The 21,475-nt window shown below is 40.0% G+C and overlaps 1 protein-coding gene across 2 annotated transcripts in view; it reads right to left on the bottom strand.

Moving 5' to 3' along the window:
- Positions 1-1,310: 1,310 nt before the first annotated feature.
- The window catches only part of COLEC11 (collectin subfamily member 11), a 44,216-nt gene continuing 24,051 nt past the window's right edge, over positions 1,311-21,475 (bottom strand). The window contains exons 3-7 of one of the 2 annotated variants that reach the window (XM_064447992.1): positions 21,363-21,434; positions 8,196-8,267; positions 7,423-7,476; positions 5,967-6,062; positions 1,311-5,810 (exon numbers count right to left, since the gene is read on the bottom strand). In XM_064447992.1, coding sequence (XP_064304062.1) covers positions 5,401-5,810; positions 5,967-6,062; positions 7,423-7,476; positions 8,196-8,267; positions 21,363-21,434 — 704 coding nt within the window. In that variant the 3' untranslated portion in view covers positions 1,311-5,400. The remainder of the gene's footprint in view (positions 5,811-5,966; positions 6,063-7,422; positions 7,477-8,195; positions 8,268-21,362; positions 21,435-21,475) is intronic. The other variant, XM_064447993.1, reaches the window with a different exon arrangement.

Below are 21,475 nucleotides of genomic sequence, written 5' to 3'. Positions count from 1 at the left end.
GGTAACATACGTATTGTTGAGCTGCACACCGGACCTTCTGTTGCTGAATTTTTGGCAGTATTCACACTCTTACATGTAAAGAATATACAGAAACTAGTCAATACTACATAGCTAGCCTTTGAATAGCAATGCTTAATTATATCCCCAGTGATTTCATACATTAATATACCCGAAGAGTAGTGGATGCTATTATTTGCCCATAGACCCAAACTGGGCTTTATTTAGCCACAGATATTACACTAAATTGGTCACCTCCCTCTATTTTTGTAGCTACCCATCCAGAGCTATAGTGAGACATTTTGACGGAAAGGGCACGATAATTATATTTCCCCAGCAGGAAGCAGGAGAATGGCTGGAGATAACATTTACTTTCCACCTCATGGGCGTCCCACTCACTGCTAGTTCTGCATATCTGCTCGCCGCTTCTCCCACCTTTTCCATTTCATGCTCTCCCTCTTGAGAGGACTCCCCTCCTCACTCAATTGAAAAGCTCCCAGCTAGGAGGAGACACATATCCAGAAAAACACCTTGAGCACACAGCTATTGTCCTCTCCACAAATCCTTTCTCTCCCAATTCACATAGTTTGTACTCTCCTAGCATAGCAAAATTAAAAACAAACTGTTCTTTCTCACAGCTACTCTGTAAAGTAAATAGTCAAAACCTTCCACTGCACATTTTTTTTCCTAAGTAAATCTTAGGACTCTCATTTCTTTTCGCCCCCAATAGCAAGGTCAGTCCTCCTCTCAGTCACCTGGACTGCCTCTGCCCAACCAGGAATATGTACCCCAGGAATGGATGAGCGGCCAGCTCCAGTCCTGCACGATGCCTCTCACATCACAGGTGGTTTCACAGACATGCTTTCATTTCACGGAGCGTTTCCAGCTCCCCTTGCTGGACAAAAACCCCATCTCTTGGTCTGCAGGCTGTGGCAGACAGGTTGAGGAAAGTGGACCTTTTGGCACCACAGGGCAAGCCAAAAATTGAGAACCAGGATCGCCAGTGAAAAAAATTTGACCCTTGGGACAAATTCTTGCACACATTTATATACAGAATGCTTGCAAATAAAGGCTATGGGGAAGCAGTCCAGAAAGTGCAAGGGGTAGAGTCACATATAATCAGTGTTTGCATGGAAGGCTAATTTTCTACTCCAGGATGTGATTCAGCCACCGGCATCACAAGTCACTGAGCTTCCCATAAAAACTAGATCTGGGTATAGAGCTAGGGGAAACCTTGATTTTCCTCTTTACTGGAAATTTGGTTACTTTGACATCGTTTTGTTTTAATTCAGGATGAAAGTATATTTGTAAGATTTTCATATTTTAAAATGTTTTATTTGTTTTGCCTATTTAACGATTGAACATTTGTAATAGTGCGTAAACTACTAGTTACATGGCATGATACTTAAATTACTCATTTTCATAATCAGTAAGAATATCTTCTACTTAATGTCAGTTGAACTATCTATTGCTTTGTATTCAGAGTGTTTACAGTGTCATAGCAGTCCCAGAAGGAGAAACCAATTCAAGTGTCAAACTCAGTATGGCAAACAACAGAACTCTCAAAAAGACAACTTGTTCCCATTGGAAATGAAGACATAAGGAATAAAATAAAATATTTCAAGCATTAAACTGAACACTGTTACTGACATGGTGTAAAGCATATTAACAATAATATAAAAATCAAAGCTCAGAACTCAGAAATGAAATTCTGAAAAATTCCAAAAGGAAACATCTTGAAAAACGTCTACTTCAAAACTTCTTTGTACATTCTGAACCTTCATCATATTTTACAATAAAAATTGTTTTAATTTAATCTTCTTATTTCACTTTTCATCAAAAACTGTAACAAAAAAAGCCCAACCAGCTGCTATTTTGTAATGCATATTTGAACTGGCATTTCCTGAGCTTATGAAAAACGGAGCACTCAGTTTTATTTATATGAATAAGGATGCTCTATATGCCATATATAAATACTAATTTTTTACAGTTCTTCTCTGTGACATAAGACAGTTGAAAACTCACAGCCAGGGACAAGTTCTGCTGCTAACCTGCAACCTGTCACAAAACCATATTTTCAGGGATAATCATGTCAGCTGTCAGGGCGCAGGGAGGACCAGCTGGTCCATGAGGGATGGCAAAGCAGGAGCCACGCAGGATAACAAGGCAGGCGGGAGCAGCACCTCCCCGCAAGGAGCCAGGATGCAGAGTGGCAAATCCGAGTGGTGATCAGGGCCAGACATCGTCCAGTGCTCTCCTGGGACATCCACAGCGATGCAGGGCTCTCACCAGCAGTGGAGCTCCCCTTGGACTCAGCCAGCTAAATGTTTTACCTTTGCCAAGTCATCTCCTAGAAAGGGGATGCATGTCTGGCCCTGACATCAGTAATACAACAACACAGCCTTAGCAGCTAAGGGTGTGGAATACAGTTGAATGAAATATGCACTTTATGTAAAGAAGTTGTTCAACAGCATAAATGGGTGACTACATAAAAAAAAAAAAATCCCTGTTATTGTTGCCTTCTTAAAATGCACCAATATGCTCCTTAATTAAGAATCAAATAAATAAGGGCTATGGGGAAATACTTATGAGGAAAAATCATCCATCAAAAGTAAAGCGTATGAGAACAGTCTGGGAAACCTCAGTGCATGCTTGCCAGACAGACATGTTCCAAAGGCTTCCGTAGTGCCACGCAAAATGAGTAATGATATTACAATGCAGGTTTTAATGCACATGGAAAATACCCCAAATAAAACTAAATTATCATTTGAGGGTTTTTTCCTAAAACAATAGCTCCAAATTCCACTGAGAGTAATGGAAATCTTACCATGCACAGCAGCAGGCTTCACACAGGCTGAGCACTACATGCAACATCGATTTCTGCCTCCAGCAAGGGTCCACCTATGGGGATCAGCAACTGGAGGGTGAAAGACATGACGAAGTGCTCATTCATTTCCAATCCCTCCATCATTTCTTGCTCGGTTCCTCACAGGGATAAATACCAGATGTGCAGTCTTTGCTTCTTGCAGGACAGCTAGAGACCTTACACACTAGCCTCGTTCCCCTTGCCCAAATGGTGAAATAAGGGCTGTTGCAGCCAATGTACAGGGCTCTGACAATACTACTATTTTCCTTTCTATCTCATATATCAAGAGCTGCAAAAATATATCCTGAAGAACACAAAAACTGGGGGAAATAAATGGTTTTTCCATTGCCTTTATTTTTCATCTTAAATTTTAATAGAAATTGAGACTGCTTAAATGGTCTACACATCAAGGCAATCTTTATAAATGTGGTGTGACTTCCAGCTAAAACAGGAGCATTTGGCATCTGAAAAAGCTTTCCACCTCCTCAAAAGGCCTCTTTTCATGTTTCTGAGGAAATCGAACATTACAACAGAGACTTTCAAAACCTGGGTGAAAAATAAGGAGTTAGCAACTTCAGCATATGCATAATGAGGGAGCTCCAGATATCTGTAACTCAGGTTTGGACTGTTTTAATATAGCTACAATGATCTGATAAAAGTATGTTGGAGATTTATCTGTTTCTGAGGATTTCTATAGCAGGCAGGAAACAATCATGATATTCAAAAGGCACTATTCTAAACAAACAAATTGCTCCACTGGAATTGTTAGCTCTGCAAAGTCTGTAAAGAGTCTTTGCATATTAGTGTAGAATGATAGTCACATTATTTAATAGATTTAAATATACAGTTGGAAGAATGCCTAACATAGGAATCATACCTACCTTTATTAGAAAGAAAATAAAGCAATTGAAGGACTGTTCATTTCTCAGAGTGATTGCTCTGGAGCTGGGCTAATATTCAAATACTAGACAAATTTGCGACCGATCTTCAAAATTAATAGCAAACTTTTATGTATAATGGATTCAAATTCACAGACTAAATATAGCAAACAAAATGGTTTGTTTTCTTAGGTATATAATAATAGCATCACATCAAATATTGTCAGACTGTATGGATATGAACAGAATTGTATGGTCACTGATTCTTTATATACCGTGGCACTGTAGAGTTGATATGAGTTGGTCTTGCCTTGCTGTAGGGAAATCTCTGGGACCACATGCCACCTCTGCTGTGGATATCCTGTAGACCAACCTCCCATAATGATCAGATACGTATTTTGATTACTATGTTATACAAAGGATCATTTCTCCTTAAAAATGACCTTAAAACACTGTGCAAGGTATTTCTGAAAACAGTCAGAGATTTTGCCGTCATCTTTCTGTGCCTAACAGCAAGATAAGTTGTTATGCAACAGGCTCCTAGGAAGACCCAGAGTAATTCATTTCCTTTGTGAAATTATGTTGTTGTTTTTTTAAATATACATCACATTTTCCATCACATGCAATTGTAAATTGGGTACATAAATTATTTGTGCAAAATTACTTATTACTGCTATATACATAATCAGGAAAATTTTGGAAACATTTGCTGCTTTTCAGGGAGTCATCCTTACAACCTGAGTAAACATGTAAGCTGTTTTCCTACCAAAAAGAACTGCTAGTGAGACCTTTGTCTATTTACGAAGTCTGCCTTAAATTGCGGAGGGCTGGTATTTTGTTTGTTTTGTAACAAGATGCACCAAGGTCATCATACACAAATGTGAAACGCGTTTACTTTAAGAAATTATTTGGGGCCTGAAGTAGTTCACACACTGAATTATTCTCAGCTAAAGAATGCAGAAAACCAAAATCTTATTTTTACCTTTAGCCAACCCCAAAACACCCATCTGGCTGGGATCCCTCTTCATTAAATTTTAAGAATTTTGTCCTTCCTCAGCACTAAAACTCAGTTTACTTAAGTGGCTACTTGTCATACATCTGGGAACAGTTTAATAAAGAAACATTGCAAAATTGGTATGACTCCTGATTTGTTGGTTTGCTTTGGCTGTTTCTCAAAAAAAAGTTGTTACACCTTCACATCCAAAAAACTTACAGTAATGTTTGTACTTATTAACTGGAGTATAGAAAATATCTGCCTTGTTTCTGAAATATCCCTGTAGCACTACAAGTAATTAACATTTATAACTACAAATTTTGCTAAGATAAAAGACTATCAGGAATCTACTTTTTCAGAAATAATCATTCTAACAACTAGAGGCCAAATTCTGCCTTCCCTTACAGTCATGCAGTCGCATTTGTTAGCTGTTGTGAGGACAGAATTTAGCCCCAAACCACATTTTTATCTAAATAATCTATTTTCCTACAGAAAAAACAAGCTATGTCTTATCACTGCTCTTCCCTTCTGAAGGGTAAATACTGATATTTGAAATACCTAAATTGTATTTACAGCTGTACAACCCTGATGCCACATACTTGCAAAATATCACTTGTACAATTGGCTTTAAAACTTTTCTTAAAATAAAGAGCGAGCAGACAAGCTTAGACATTTTCTTTGTCAAATTCACACACAAAATACATGGTAATATGACATGCAACATCATTCCACCCTCCAGATGCCACCATCTCCACACAGTCCTCCTCATCATAAGCATTGTTGGGCTCCCCACTGCGCCATTTGTTGAAGGTCTGCATGGGCGATCGGTCAGAATAAACAAAATTCCCCTCTTTCTCTAGGTCGTTAATCCCAATGAAAACTCTGGTGAGCCCGGCTTGGTTGATGTACGAGGCGATCAGATTGTTGGCAGTCTCATCCTTGGGCATGCTCAGCGTCCCTCCTCTTCCGTGGCAGTAGAGCTGGGCTTCCTTGTATCTTTTCTCTTCCTTCACCAGCAGATATATCTTATTATCTGTCTCACGCACACCAGCAACAGCTGCGGGGGAGGGCAGTGCTGAAAAGTGAGCACTCGCATTTCTATAAACCAACTTACTGTACACCCCAAAATAGCTTCACAAATCAGATGCGAGACGGTGACGCTCTCTACGAGCAATTACACCGCTAAAATGAGGCAACAAGAAAGGAAAATATTTATATAAAGCTAACCTACCATTTTTTATGAATTTTAGTTCTGTTGTCAGCTGGGCCACTTGGATATCCATTTCACCAATAGCTTTCCTTAGCTGGCTGCACTCACAGGGGATGCCTGTGAAATGATACAGATACACTAAAATAAAAAAGCTATCTATTTTCAATAATTACCTAAACAATTTTATGAAAAGGCACAGCCTGGCAGCCCTGAAGAGGGCTGTCTTGCATATAAAAGACAGAAACCTCGAGCCTTCGCTCCCCTGCACCATCGTACGGTTCTCATGGGCACCTGGGCCTATCCAGAACAGCTCAGTTCACTTCCCATGAAGCTTTAGCCCTGTATTAGTGCTAACCTAAACACAGGCAGGTACTCCCTGCAAAAAAAAAAAAATACAGATTTTCTTTTTTTAACTAAAAACATTTGTCAAAATTTCCCATTTTGAGTAAAATTATTCTCTTCAGTCTTCTCCAAAGAGCACTTTTTCTACAGCAAAAATCTGCACAGCACATTGTTTGCCTGTTCTTCATGAGAATAACACAGCAGATCCAAAAGGCTAATGTTCCAACCATGTAAAGCACATAATTACCTGCAAAATGTAGATCTGTACTTCTGAAAGTACAGAATTTACAGTTCTTCAAGTAAAATAAGACAATAGAAAACCATTTATTAACCCAAATTGATAATGGTTTGAGAAAGATAATCTGAATGAGAATACCAAAAGGATAATTTTTACATCTATGAGCTCAAATCTCAAAATGAGGATCAATTACAGTTTCCAGTTCTGCGTGTAATTATTCAAATCTGCATTTGACTACCCAGTTACTCAGCTTAGGCATCTAAGTCAGTCTAAGCACAAGGGTACTTGCTGCAAAACTGTGCTTGGTGAATAGGTATATGGTATTGTGGCTCAAGAATTAGAGTGACAAATTATGTTCTCATGGGAAAACTAATTGGTGCACCTCTAGTGCATGGAGCCATGAAGGGACGAATTGGGCAAAGCGTGAATCTGCCACTTTTGTAAGGCTTACACTTCTTAGGCCAGGCTTTCACCTTTTTCTCTGGAAGATCTGTATTCCTGGTAACCTCCTGCTCCTATAACAATACTCCATGGAGGGGCAGGAGCTTCAAACCTGCTCCTCTGTGCTGGCTGGAAGGTGGAGTGGGATATGCAGAGAGGCCCCTTTGCACTGGTGAATAATGATATGGACAGTTGCACTTGAGCTCCTGTCAGTCTTCTGGAGTGATCACACCTCCAAGGAACTCTGAGACATTGTTTCAACAAATAGACTACAAGTCCAGCAACTACTGCAGCTTCAGTAACTTTAAGTAATTTGAAAATATCACAGTGAAATATTAGAGTGCCTATACAAATTTTTTTCATTATTTCCCCCAGTATGCAAATATATGCAAATTTTGGTGATGATGCATACATCTTGTAAAATCCTTCACATACACAAAACGTGTCATGGATTACCTGGGTCACCATTAGGACCTGGTGGTCCTATGTCACCATTATCTCCTTTTTCACCTAAAGATATGAAAAAGAATATAAATTTAAGGCAGCTTTTTGGGTCAACTATTCATTTAGCACTTGTTTATTTTTTCTCTAGTAACATTCAAATGTGGAAAGTAGAAATATGCCTAAGTGAAAATAAAGATTTTTCTGCCCTAGTCATTCCACAACAGAGGCCAGTCAAAGCTATCAAACTTGAACACAAAGAATATGCACTAATATAAATTTTTTTACATTCATGAACTTCACAGAACGAATAAATTCAAGTGCTGTAAAGGGAAACGGAGTGGATTTGCAATGCTGGTGCCTAAATCTAGACCCATAATCTAGATGCTTAAGTAAACACTGGTCCAATGACTTAACCAAAGTCACAGAGGAAGCCTATGGGGTAGGCAAGATTAGAATTCAAGTCTTCTGGCTCTTAAAAGTCTGCCAAAATACAGTGCATCTTTCCATCCACTTCTCTTAACTCTCCACACTTGTGTGATGGTGCACAAAGTTCTTCATTTATCCTTAAACCAGGATTCTCTCCCTGCTTTAAGGCTAAATGTCAGAGCAAAAGGTAACTGGCAGAGAGATCTCAGTCATCTGGCTGACTCTGTGAGAAACTCCCTATTATGGTAAACGCTGAGACTTGTTAAACATTTTTCAAGCCCCTGAACCTTTCTCAAACATAAATGATGACAGATTTTTCATCTGAAACACAAACGGAGAAATAATTGAATTAAGCATACCTTTTGAACCAATAGGACCGATTTTTCCGTGCCGTCCCATACTGCCTTTCTGTCCTTTGTCCCCCATTTCTCCTATACGTAACAGAAAGACGAAAAACACAAGGTAGCAATGTACTCTGATTCATTCAGGCTTTCGCATGCTTGCAATATCAGTTTTCACAATGAGAAAAAACATGCCATATCCCCAATATTCATCGAACTCCAGAGGTCCAGCTCACTCCTTGTGAGGAACTTACATATAACAACTTAGTGATTTAATCTTTGCAAAGCAATTGACATTAATGAGGCATGCAGGTGTAAATGAAAACGAATCTTGGCTGAGAGCCACTGGAAAAGCTTTTGCAAACTTCTTGCAGATGATCATGCCAGACTTATGTTGAAAATGAGGGGGAATTGCATTCAAACATGGATCAGTGGATTAAAACTATTATGGAGTTGAGAAGACCTAAAAGGATCCAAGCACAACTGACAGTTTCATCTAATACAGTAGCTCTGCCGTAACTGAGGCTGAATTTGGGCTTAATGGTTTATTTATATAATATAAACACTGTGGAAGCAGTCACATCCTCATTCTTTGCTTTGCATTTGAAGATTACATTAATGAAAAATGAAAATTAATGGAAATCCTACATAGACATATATACACAGACACATGCACATGTTCGTACAAAGTCTGACTCAAACCAGCAATGTTGAATATTACTAATTTTAAGCAGTTCTACAGAATACTTCAAAGTGCAGTTGCAGCAAAGGAGCTGCTAAAAAATAATTTTCCTCAGCTGTGCTTTTACAAATAAAAGACAACTATCCACCCCTAAAGGTCAATTGAAATTGTCAACAAATCTGCCACTATGAACTAGCCACTATCACCTATCTGTGTCCATGAGGCATACCCAGAAATATAATGTAAGACAGCTTGATTCACTTACTTTGTCCGATTTGACCTCTTTCCTATTAGTTTTCCTTTCCTCTGTGATGTAAAGTGAATATTAGAACAGCTTTGGGGGAAACTGAGTTTGCACTGAAAAAGGCAGTTTCTTTGCCATCACTTTATTCACAAAAAAAGCTGAAGCACTGTTACTAATAACATGTGTGCAACAGTCCAAGTATTGATGTCATTGAACTGAGCTCCTCCAGAGCTCAAATAATGCAACAGATAAAACATGCCTGTTACATCATATGTTTTTTTTCTGGATGGCATTTCTTAAACATTATGAAAAATAATTATCTTAATGGTGCAAATCTGAGAGAACTTTAGCTTGTAATATCAAAGCCTTTTTCAACCCCATGCCTACAGAGCTCATCTACAAGTTGGAATTAATAAGCACTAGTCACATAATAGAGTAAACAGCAGGTTTACATGACTGAAGGTTTTGGCTTAAACCAAGCCGTTCATAGTCAACAAAATCTATGTAGTATAAGCTTGTCAGATTATTATTATTTCTAAATGATACTTTGGTTTTGGCATTGGTTTAGAGAGAATTCCCTGATTTGTCTACCTAAAGACTTTCTGAGACCTATGAAATGAGACCTGTCATTTTGTTAAACTCAGTATGTAGTGAATGTGGCAGAGTTTGCCTGATGCTGCCGTTCCTACAGCCCGAAGAGCCTCAGGAAATAATACCACATCTCAGTGTACATTGGTGATACCCTTTCCTGGGTGCAACACCTGAGCAAATCAGTGCTCTGGCATCAGATTTAGGTCTCTTAGTATCATGTTTTCAAAGAGAAGCATGGTCTGGAGGCGGAACAGTTGTACAGCAGCGTCATATGAGGTAGGTTTCCCACTGTACCACATGGTATTAATGGAGAGCAGGTATGGAGGGACTACAGGGGTGGGAAGGCAAATGCCTCCTGAGGCTCCCATTTTGCAGAAACCCAAGACTGAGACCGCTTTAGGAAATATCGATGCAGCTTTTTCAATTATTGTTGAAAAGATTGTTTCTTTTGCACTGTTTGGCTACTCAGGAACAACAAATCAATAAGACAAGTTAGGAGGAAGATCTACCATAGGGATTCAGCAACTTATGCAAATTGTCATATCTCAGCCTCAGCTGTGAGCCTATGACAATTGAAGATCTCTTGCCTTCTGTTGTTACTGCAACTGGACAGACAGTCACATATTTCCTCTACATATTTTTAAGAGCTGGTTTATTTTATGACCCATTTCTTCATTACCTTTAACTTAAAAGTGTAATCAGTAACAAGTTTCAGAATATAAACTGATCACCACTGGGCTAAGAGATGTCCTTTGTATTACTCCTTGAAGTCTCAAGCAACTGTCACTTGATGGCATGAGTCAGGAGGAAGTAATTTCCTCTGAACTGAGAGCAGCTGAATGTGTATGGCTTGTTGGTCTAATTAATTACTGGCAAGTCCTACAATCAATGATTTTTCTTTTCTCCCAACAAGGATCAAATTCAGTCACTACTGGACATGGACTCAATTAGGAAATTTTACCAGAAACCAAAAATATTTTTCTTTTATGCTATGTATTCCTACTGGAAGAATAGACGTAATCCACTCAGCCAGCTGAATATCTACTTTCTGGAATATAGGTTCACTTTCAGAACACATTGATGGCTTGCCTTAAAGATGCAGTCCGTTGGGCTGTGCAGGTTATGAAGGTACGGATGCTACCATTGGATATTTATCCAATATAGATAGCATATTTCCTTGAAAATCCCTAAAGTATCAGCTTGTAATAAGTTTATCAAGCTGCTCTGAAAGTAACCTTTCTTGCTTTGGATATTTATGAACTGGGATTACTGTAACAGATTGTCAGATGTTTGAATGTTTTTTCTTTCCAGGCTGCTACACCTGAATTAAATAACTCATAGATCTAATGCATAAAAAAAAATAATATATAATATATTATATAAAATTACTTCACTTTCTTTCTTATAAATACTGCCCAGAAAACAGACTACTCAGTAATAGCCAGTAAAAGCTATGTGATCTGCTCAGAAGTAAAAGTGTGTTATCGCAAACAATGAAGACACACATTAAGTCTCCTGTGCTCATTAAAAGAACTGTTTGGATTTGGTTTTCCCTTACAGTGACTAACCCCTGCTTCTACTCCAGGGGCTTGCTTATTCTGCTTCTTCTGCAGAATAAATCACAAAGTTTCAAGAGAGACCCATCTGCCTTGAGGGTTTCAAAAGTTTTAATACCTTTTGTAAAATCCTTTTTAATGGCCATATGATTGCCAAAAATGCAGTCAAAAGAGTCTTAATAAAATCAGGAAGTGAGAGCTAGAAAGAAATGAGGCCAATGAAAGAAATTAAGTCTCCATAGGCCAAAAATAGGAAATCTAACAGGAAGTTTGAATGGAGAATATGAAGCAAGTCATCTGTCATCTCTCAGGTGAAGGTGGTATACACTGGAACCAATTATAGAAGACTTAAAGGATCTTAGAAGAAACTGAAGAGAAGGAAACTCTAAATGATCTTCTTGGTGGCCTTTTCAGGCCCACAAACAAGAGAAGAAATAAAATACAAGAGATGAATGGTGGACTGTACAAGCAGTGAAAAAATGGGGGCTTTGGCTCTGTGCAACACTATAATTGGGGATCTTCATAAAGTATGGCTAATCCCTTCAGACAGGACTAATTGGAACAGACAAGAAGGTACAAAAAAAGAGGTGTCAAAAAGACAAATCCAGCAGAAACACAAATTCACCGTGTCACAGACGAATTGAATTGAATTGTGTCAAAGGGAAGAGAATGGTGGTTTACTTCCAAACTTAAGGATTTGAAGATAAATGAGAGAGAAATTCTTCATGATTTGTCATAGCGGTATCACAGACACCTACCTAAAAACGAAAGTAGAAGCATACCAAACCAGACCAAAGGCTGCTTGACTCTATGTAAGGGACTAGAAACTTGTCTCAACATTGTTGGCAGAATGGCTTGACTAGCAAGGCTTCACCACGATGGCAACTGAGGAAGTTCTACCCAGCAGGAACATATATATATATATATATATATATAGTTGTCTCAGAGCAGATAGGCCCAGTCTTCTGCACATGCACCTGGCCCCAGGGTCATCTTACAACATACGGGAGGGGGGCTTGGACCCCCTGGAACCCTCTGGAACCGTCGAGCACTCTCTAGTGACAATACTGCGCATGCGCCCCACTGCCGAGTGGGAGGTGTGGCCATGCAAACCGGCTCACTGACTGTGCAGCGGGACAATGTATAAAAGGCAGAACCAGCGGAGACCAGTTGGAACGTTCCCCCACCGGACTGAAGATACATCGGACTGAAGACACGTCAGACTGACGGGACGCCGCAGATCCGTGGTGGTAGCTATTGTAACTCTCTGTCCCTCTTTTTCCTTTTTTCCCTCTTTCTTTCCTTTTCTCTTGCGTATTTGTTGGCGGCCAAATAAAGTGACTTGGCACTTGGCTCCGTTTTGAGTCTTAATTCTGTTCCCGAGAATACAACAAACCTGATCACGATAACACATCCAATTGAACATCACTCCGAAGTTAAGCCCAGCCGCCCCTAGCCACCCAGAATTATCTGAGGTTGGTTAGAAAGCAAGGGGGCTCAACTTCTGCCAAATTGTGCAACCCAACTGTGGACCATGACACTCTAGTACCATCTTTGACAGCAATCTACAGACAATACTCAGAAAAAGAATGTAAGAGATGATAGACCAAGCTTACAATGTCTTTCCCACAGTGTACCTCCTTAGCCTTGCACTGTCAGTACTCCCAATGTAAATATTTATGCTGACTTGAATGAGAACAGTGTTCTGAAGGGATGTTTAGTGATGTTATGGTACGGTAGTAATCTACATTCAGGACACTTAACTTTTTAAAACTATTGGCCACTGGAAATAAAAAAAATTCTAAATACACCTATAGACTATAGTACTGCTTTACACTAAATAATCTGAATTTTCCACACCACCGAAGGTTGGTGACTGACTAGGGAACAGTGGTTACAACACAGTTACATCTTATATGAACCAACAGTGCATAATCCCAGGTGGCATTTTATGTAGTTGGGGCAAATTAATTTCACCCAGCATTAGCTACCTGAAAGTTAGGCTTTTAGTCTAAGCTATTTATCTAAGCTTCCTTGCTAGGCAATGGAGAAATAAACACCTCTCAGCAGTGATCCATCCCACTCATGTTAGACAGGTATCTTAATAACAAAGTGAAACTTTAAAAGCTTTGCATAACAAATGGGGGGGGGGGGGGGAAAGGAAACTACTATCAATCCATACTGACTACAAATCAGAAAGGCTAGAAAATTTGCAAAGGAAACTAAAGATAGTAAGAAAAAATTCCAATCTAGGAAGTAGGCAGAAAAGTTTAAAGGATTTTAAAGTACATTCAAAACAAAAGAAATGGAAATAGTATGGTCCATTCCTGCATGGGGGAGTTTATATTCAGATGCACACAAACACAAATAACTGCCCTTGTGAAACAAACATCTTGCCAGAACTACATTAACAACATAATACCAAACTTGCTCAGACCACTGGTCCCCCTAGCCCAACACTCTGACTCCCACAGTGGCAGCAAGAGGTGCCATAGAGGGAGGTCCACGCAACTCCAGCCACTATCTGCAGTCCATTGCAGATGGAGCTGCTGAACCTGTCCCCCAGCAGTTTCAGTGAGTGCCTCCTAATTTGGGCACGATGGTATCCGTTGAACAGGAGGTCACCTCACTCACTGCTTTTGTGCTTCTCTAACCTCAGTGGTATCCTCCTCAGGCTCCTACATACAGATGGAAGAGCCTCAAACTTTCCAGCTCCTCCTTATGAGGCAGATCTTCCATCTTCTCTGTGTTCCTGGTGCCACTCTCTAATCTCCCATGTCCGTCCTGAGAGGCAGAGCCCAGAATCATGATCGTGTCAGGTGCATGTCAGGCTTTTATACAAAGCAAAATCAGCTGCAAAAAATGAGCTTCCTGTTTTGTCCTTTGTATCTTTTCTGATGATGGCCAGCATTTTGTTGGCTTTGGGGCTGCTGCTAATGATTTCAGAGCAGTTCTCGAGTTTTAAGCACTAGTTCTGGGTTTTGGCATGATGTAAGTATGGATTAAACTATGTATCCCTGATGTCCCTAGGTAATACATTTATTTACACTGAAGCCCATCTGCCACTTTTTTGTCCACTCATTTTAGCACAGATTTTCTCAAAATCCTATCGAGTTCAGGTAGAACTGAAAGACAGTTTTGAACCAGATACCCATTTTGTGAATCCACAACTGTCAATGTCAGGACTTTTATATGGAATCCTGCCTGCAGCACTCCTTAGCGAGCAATAAATTCATGTAAAAGTTGACTCAGAAATCTAAAGGATTGATTGATTACATATTAATGAGCAGTCAGTAATACTAAAATATAAATTAAGATATTATTACCTCTCTTCAGAATTTGATTATACAAATGACTGAGCACTCTGGCTCCAATCCAGTTAAATTAATGAGTCTTCTCTCATAGTTAAGAGGCTAGGCCTGTACTAGTAAACTAAATGTCTGGGACTGTTCCCTGGCAGTGGAACCAGGTGGCTGAGAACAGTACACTCCACAATATTAAATCGTCTTACTTTTCAAACCAGGATAATCACTTGCAAGCTGTTCATTGTGTTTGCTCCCAAAATGTGCTCAAGAAATGTCTGAGAAACCATTCACAAGCCAAAACTGTGGCAGGGACTGGGCTAACACCACTAAGGTAGAGAGACAGTTTTGTTCCATGCCCAAGAATAGTGTATGACTCTGCTTCAAATACCAGTATAAATGAAATGAGATGCATAAATGCTGAAATTAAAATAATAAAATAATATATTTTCAAATGGTTATGGCTCTAAGAAAAATCAAAGAACCTTAGAATCATAGAATAGTTTGGGTTGGAAGGGTCCTTTAAAGGTCATCTAGTCCAACCCCCCCCGCAATGAGGAGGGACATCTTCAACTAGGTCAGGTTGCTCAGAGCACCCTTTGCAACATAAACTATCTTGAAGAACACATTTTTAACGTGCTGTGCCTTTATGCATTCCAACAGTAAATTCACCCTCTCCTCTTTATTTTCATTGCTATTAAGCAAATACATGCTACTTGGGGAATATTCACAGTACTGTATTGCTATCGAAATATGTCTGTGGAATTTGTATAAGTGGAAGTTTCAGCTTCACGGATAGGTTCATGACTCAGTCAAATAACTGAGTTCTCTCCCAACATGGGAGTGCACAGTACAGCAACCAGGGAAAGTGGGGAAAGTTACATCTATTAACTTCACACCCCAAAACTTGCACTGCAGTACATTCTACTTTTGTCTGAATCATCCATTTCACTTGATACAGCACTCTATGCTTTACATAAGGCCAACATAGTTTTATATTCTGCTGACTTGCTATGCATCATAATTGACCTATACAATTAATTAAAAGCAATGAGGAAAGTAAGTGGAATTTAACCTTAATCAGTGCCCAAAGACATCAGGATATCTGATGTCACCCTGAAACATCAGGACACTCAAAACTAGATTTATTTCCAGTAAGCACCAGAAATTTTTAATATTTATCAGTTTCTAAACTACCAAAACCTGAAAATATCATGAGGAAAGGATATGATAAAAAAATTTGCAGTACTTTTTTATCTTGAGATGTTTGTTTCAGGTCAAATATACCACAAGAACACCATTTCTTTTGTATGTTATTCACTGATTATTATATACCTAAGGAGTTCAAAGAAACTAAGCTGATTTTCTCAGGATGAACTTGCCTGAGAAATGAAACAAAGAACAGAGAAGTTAAAAAAAAAAAACAAACCCAAACATTACTGTGATTCTGATAATGTAAATTAACACCAAAAGTAGAAAACTCTACAAATGTTGCAGAATTACAGTTTTCCCTCACGTAAACCATCACTTACTCGAATAGCAGAAAAATACAAGGTCACAAATAGATATTAGATAATCTGTCCAGGGAAAGGTGATAAACAGGTTATTCTGAGAACAACATAGCAAACAAATTACCAACCTCCAAATGATGCTCAGTTCTTAACCCTCCATAAATAAGATGAAGAACCAAATAGGAGAAAGATGTCAGTGTGTTGGATATTTCAGTGTTAGCCACTCACATGATTTTTTTTCCCAATAATATATTTTATTTTTCGTCAAAGTTCCAGCGTCTGGATAACAAATGGGAAAACCCTTGGACTGCTGGAAAAGAATATACAGTTGAGTCACTCTCATTCAGATTGAGAGTCTAGAAAAGTATTTATGCATGAGCTTAACTTCAGGTTTGGGCACTACTGCCTGACTCCATGGCCTATGGATGTTAACCGGAGACTGAAAATTTTTTCTAGGTCAGGGCTGGATGTCCTTCTGTGTCCTTTCCATATGGTAGAAATTACATCTGTGAAGTCTGTTTTCTTATTCAGTCAACACTGTGACACTCAGAAAATACACTGTATATATACGATGTACATCGATATAGTACCATGATGAGATCTGGCACCATATAGTCCAAATTATTTTTAAGGTAACAATTTTTTTTACTTTGAAGAAACATTTGTGGAAAGGAGTTGATGAAGACGTGTATCTACAAAATGTACAGCACTAATGAAAAGATGAGTTAATTAGAATTTATTTTAAACAGGAGCTTGTTTGTAGAAATTTCTTACTATGCTAAAACGAAGCTGTTTACCAAATATTCCAAGAACATACATATGTCAAGTCAAATCTGGATGCACAAAGGAAAGCAGAAAAAATATGTTGCTGCAGAAGCAGTAGGAAATTTTGCCTGTGCTTAACCTGAAAACACCGCCTGGAAAAATACTGATATAGTATGCATTAATATTCAATTTTCTTTCATCTCTTTTCTGTTTCAAGTATGTTTTCTTGCAGTGAATTTTCACTTCAGTGTTTCTTCTTTCAGCTTCATCAGAATTTTGGACTTTTGGAGGTATGGAAAACTGGAAAATTATCATTATTATTAATCAAGCATTCCTTATTCCTTATGAGAATTATTTTCAAAATAAAAGCAATTTTACAGAATAAAATATATTAATGAAATGTTACATCATGGACTGGCCTGACTGTAAAAGAGTACATCCATTTCTCAGATGGTCCAAAACATTTTGAATTTATTTGACAAAATGCCAAGCTAGAGAAACATGCACGACAGGAGAGGAGAGGCTCTCAAGCTCCCCATGAGAAAGCAGTATGACCCACTGCCCATCTCGACCACTGGTACAAAAATGATCAAAGCCTAAGAAACAACCAGGAGGAACTGGGAGTCCCTTTAATGACATCAATCACCCAGGTATGATGGGAGAGCCAGAACTACAGAAGTGCTGCAGTGGATGGGTATTGGCACTTTAGGAGGGACAGGCAGGGAAGACAAAGCAAGGGGCTTCTCTTGTTCTGCAAGGTGGGCACCTTGAATGCATGGAGCTTTGCTTCATAACAGGTGACTGGTCTGTTGAAAACATGTAAATCAGCTTTAGAGGGGAGACAAGGCAAGGAGAAAGTCATGGTGGGCATTCATTACAGACTGTCGTGTCAAGAAGTGGGACTGGGTATGAAGAGTTCTTTTAACAACTGTAAGGAGCTCAGCTGTGACAACTGGAGACCAGGTACTTCAGCATCTTTTGGGAGAGCAGCACCATGAGGAGCAATCAATCCAGAAAGTGTGTCAGGGACAATTATCTAATGCAGGTACTGAGTTTCTGGCTAGAGGTAGTCATCTCCTAGACCTGTTATTCACATACCCTCTGGCTGTGGATATAAGAATCAACAGCAGCCTTGACTGCAATGACCATGACTGCCTTCATGAGATTACAGCATTCAGGATCCTGAGGTTTGTGAGGAAGGCAAGCAGCAGGATAAAAGCCCTGGACCTCTGGACTTTGGCTTGATCTGGGAACTGGTAGATAGAATCCCACTGGAAGTTGCTATGAAGTGCAAAGGGGCCCAGAAAGAGCATCTCAGTCTTAAGGAACAATTTTCTTAACGCATAAGAATTATCCATTGCAATGTGCAGGAAAATGAGCAGATATTTCACCAGAATATGAGAAAAAAACTTCTTTCCTGTGAGGGTGACAGAGCAGTGGAACAGGCTGCCCAGGGAGGTTGTGGAGTCTCCTTCTCTGGAAACATTCAAAACCCACCTGGACGTGTTCCTGTGCTCCCTGCCCTGGGTGTCCCTGCTCAAGCAGGGGGTTGGACAAGATGATCTCCAGAAGTCCCTTCCAACCCCTACCATTCTGTGATTCTGTGATATGGCAGAAGGCCAGCTTGGCTGAACAGGGAACCATTGACTGAGATCAAATGCAGAAAGAAAGCCTGTACCAGGTGGATACCAGGACAGGCTACCAAAGGGTAATATAGAAATATTCCCCAGGCATGCAAGGATGAAGTGAGGAAGGCCAAAGTTCAGCTGGAGTTGAACTTGGCTAGGTGTATGAAGGAAGTACATGAAAAACAGTACAGGTAAGCCAGCAGTAAAAAAGAGACCAAGGGTAACATGGGCACTCTGCTCAGGAGGAAGGCTACCTAGTGACAGAGGACACAGGAAAGGCTAAGGTATTTAGTGCTTTCTTTGCCTTGGTCTCTACTGGCCAGGTCTGCTCTCTGGCCTCCCAGTTCTTCATGTCTGGTAGCAAAGATGTGGGGAGGGCATGCTACTCATGGTAGAGGACCACTGAGTTAAGGACTACTACACCTGGATGTACACAGGTCCATGGCACTGGCCAGAAAACATTCAAGGGTGCTGAGAGGACTAGCTGATGCTGTTGCAAGGCTGCCAAAGTCTCAGCAGCAACTGACAATGAGTGCCATTCCTCAGGAACCAGTCCTTCATCAGTGACAGGGAGAAAGAAGTGGAAGGATCCTCTGAGTCTGCAAGAAAGCCCATGCTGGCAGGAGTGGCTGGTGAGCCGGCGGGCAGCACTGCCGGTCAGAGGAGCTCAACAAACTGCAGTAATGTGTTGGCAGGAATGTGTTGACAGGAATATCATGAGTTCAGGCGGACTATAAGCTCCTCACCTGTGATACATTGATGAAGGCTGGCCAATGGCTGACTGAAAAACTCCTTTGCATAAAAGGACTTGGAAATTTTTAGGCCCTCATACAAGAGAAGCAAACTGGAGTCCAGCTGAGATAGATGGTTTTCTTTAGCCTGGAGTAGAGAAATGTAAAGGGGGACCTAACTGCAGTCTTTCACTACCTACAAGTGGTTGGTAGATGAGGTGAAGCCTTCTCTTCTCAGAGGCACACAGCAAAAGGACAAGAGGCAACAACCACAAGTTACAACAAGAAAAATTTCAGTTGGCCCTAAGGAAAAGGTGTTTCATGACGACTCTGCTGAACAGACCAATCAAAAAGGCTGTGAAATCTCCATCCTTGGAGATTTTCAGAAGTCTACTGGACAAAGCCCTGAGCAACCTGATCTAAATTTGGTCTGCCCTGTTTGAAGCAGGAGATTGTACTAGATGAGCTCTTTATAACCTTTTAACCTAAATTATTCTGTGGTACTTTAACTTCTCTTCATGCTGCATTACCTTGCAAGAGTTGAAATTTTAGTTTCCAATATTTTTTATAAGAGTCATCCTTGAAGGGTACATCTCCATAAGGGAAATACACTGACTGAACACACACACCGCTCATGGGAGTTATAAATTTTTCAATGCATTGTAGGGGGAAGAGGTCTAGCTGTGGATTTTGGTCCCAGGGGAAACTGCACGTATCAGACTCCCATACTTGCCCAAAAGAACTACATAACGCATAATGCATCATCATAAGGAAGTATAAATTAGCACCACAATTGCTTTGAAAGGAAGCTTGTAAATTCAGTTTAGTAAAAACTAATTCACTCCATCATTCTAATGACAGGAATGTCAAAAGTTTGATTTCAATATTGAAATAAAAGGTTTTGACTCCTCCTAACATGAATTTTTCAGAATGTGCATCTCCTGGAACACTTATGAAGGTCAAATTTCCTCCTCACTTCAGGAGAAAAATTAGAAAAGACAGAATTTCCTGCAAGACAGAAATGCCACGTTTCTCTCAGCTGTAAAACTGAATACTTCTGAGCACCGTTCCTCTCAAAAGCTCCAAATATTTTGGACTAAAATACAGTGTTAGCACCATCTTTCCATAAATATTATTGAACTGTGATCCAAGAAATGTGGAATCACTTAGGGTCATCTCTGCCTATTGTGGTTTACAGCCTTCCCTCAATGGTTTTAATTAAGGTATTGTGAGTGTTCACACTTAAAAACAAAAGGAAACAAGGAAATTGAGCCTCACAATTTTTGCCCTGTGATCTAATACAAGGGTTGCATTTGCAGAAGGCAAATTGTGTAGAACACATTATGTCTTTCTTCACAAAGACCTTTCTAAAAAAATCAATAAATATTTTCAAAATTAATCTTTTTGAACAGAAAGCAATAGTTAGTCTACAAATGAGTGTATACGGTTACACCGGGCTTAGCTAGGATAGAGTTAATTTTCTTCCTAGTAGCTGGTATGGGGCTGGTTTGGGTTTGTGACCACAAGAGTGTTGATAACACAGGGATGTTTTCGTTCCTGCTGAGCAGGGCTGACACAGAGTCAAGGCATTTTCTGTGTCTCACCCCCGCCCCACCAGCGAGGAGGCTGGGGGTGCACAAGAGGCTGGGAGGGGGCACAGCTGGGACAGCTGACCCCAACTGACCAAACGAATACTCCACACCATGTGCCGTCACGCTCAGCAATAAACGCTGGGGGAAGGAGGAGGAAGGGGGGGCTTTCAGAGTGATGGCGTTTGTCTTCCCAAGTACACGTTACACATGATGGAGCCCTGCTTTCCTGGGGATGGCTCAACATCTGCCTTCCTATGGGAAGCAGGGAATGAATTCCTTATCTTGCTTTGCTTGCGTCCAGGGCTTTTGCTTTTCCTATTGAACTATCTTTGTCTCAACCCACAAGTTTTCTCATCTTCAACTTTCCAATTCTCTCCCCATCGCATTGGGGCAGGGTGAGCAAGCGGCTGGGTGGGGCTGAGCTGCCTACCCGGGCTAAAACACAACAATGGTACACGAAAATGCCCGAGGATTATTTAGTCACCCAGAAAAGGGAGAGAGGATCCTCACCATCATCACCTCACAAGAAAAGGCAGCATTTGGTCAGGAATGACTTTCAAAATATCTTCTTTTATGAAGTTACCTTTTTCTCCTGGAGGCCCAACTCTGCCTGGACGACCTGGAGCACCTTTTTCCCCCTTTTGTCCAGCCTCTCCTGTTGATACAAAAGGAAACAAAAAAGAAAAATCGTATTAA

Source organism: Phalacrocorax carbo, chromosome 3 (genome assembly GCF_963921805.1).
Source record: "Phalacrocorax carbo chromosome 3, bPhaCar2.1, whole genome shotgun sequence".
Classification (NCBI taxonomy): Eukaryota; Metazoa; Chordata; class Aves; order Suliformes; family Phalacrocoracidae; genus Phalacrocorax; species Phalacrocorax carbo.
The sequence above is the reverse complement of the archived record's forward strand: the minus strand, read 5'-3'. Positions and strand labels throughout refer to the sequence as shown.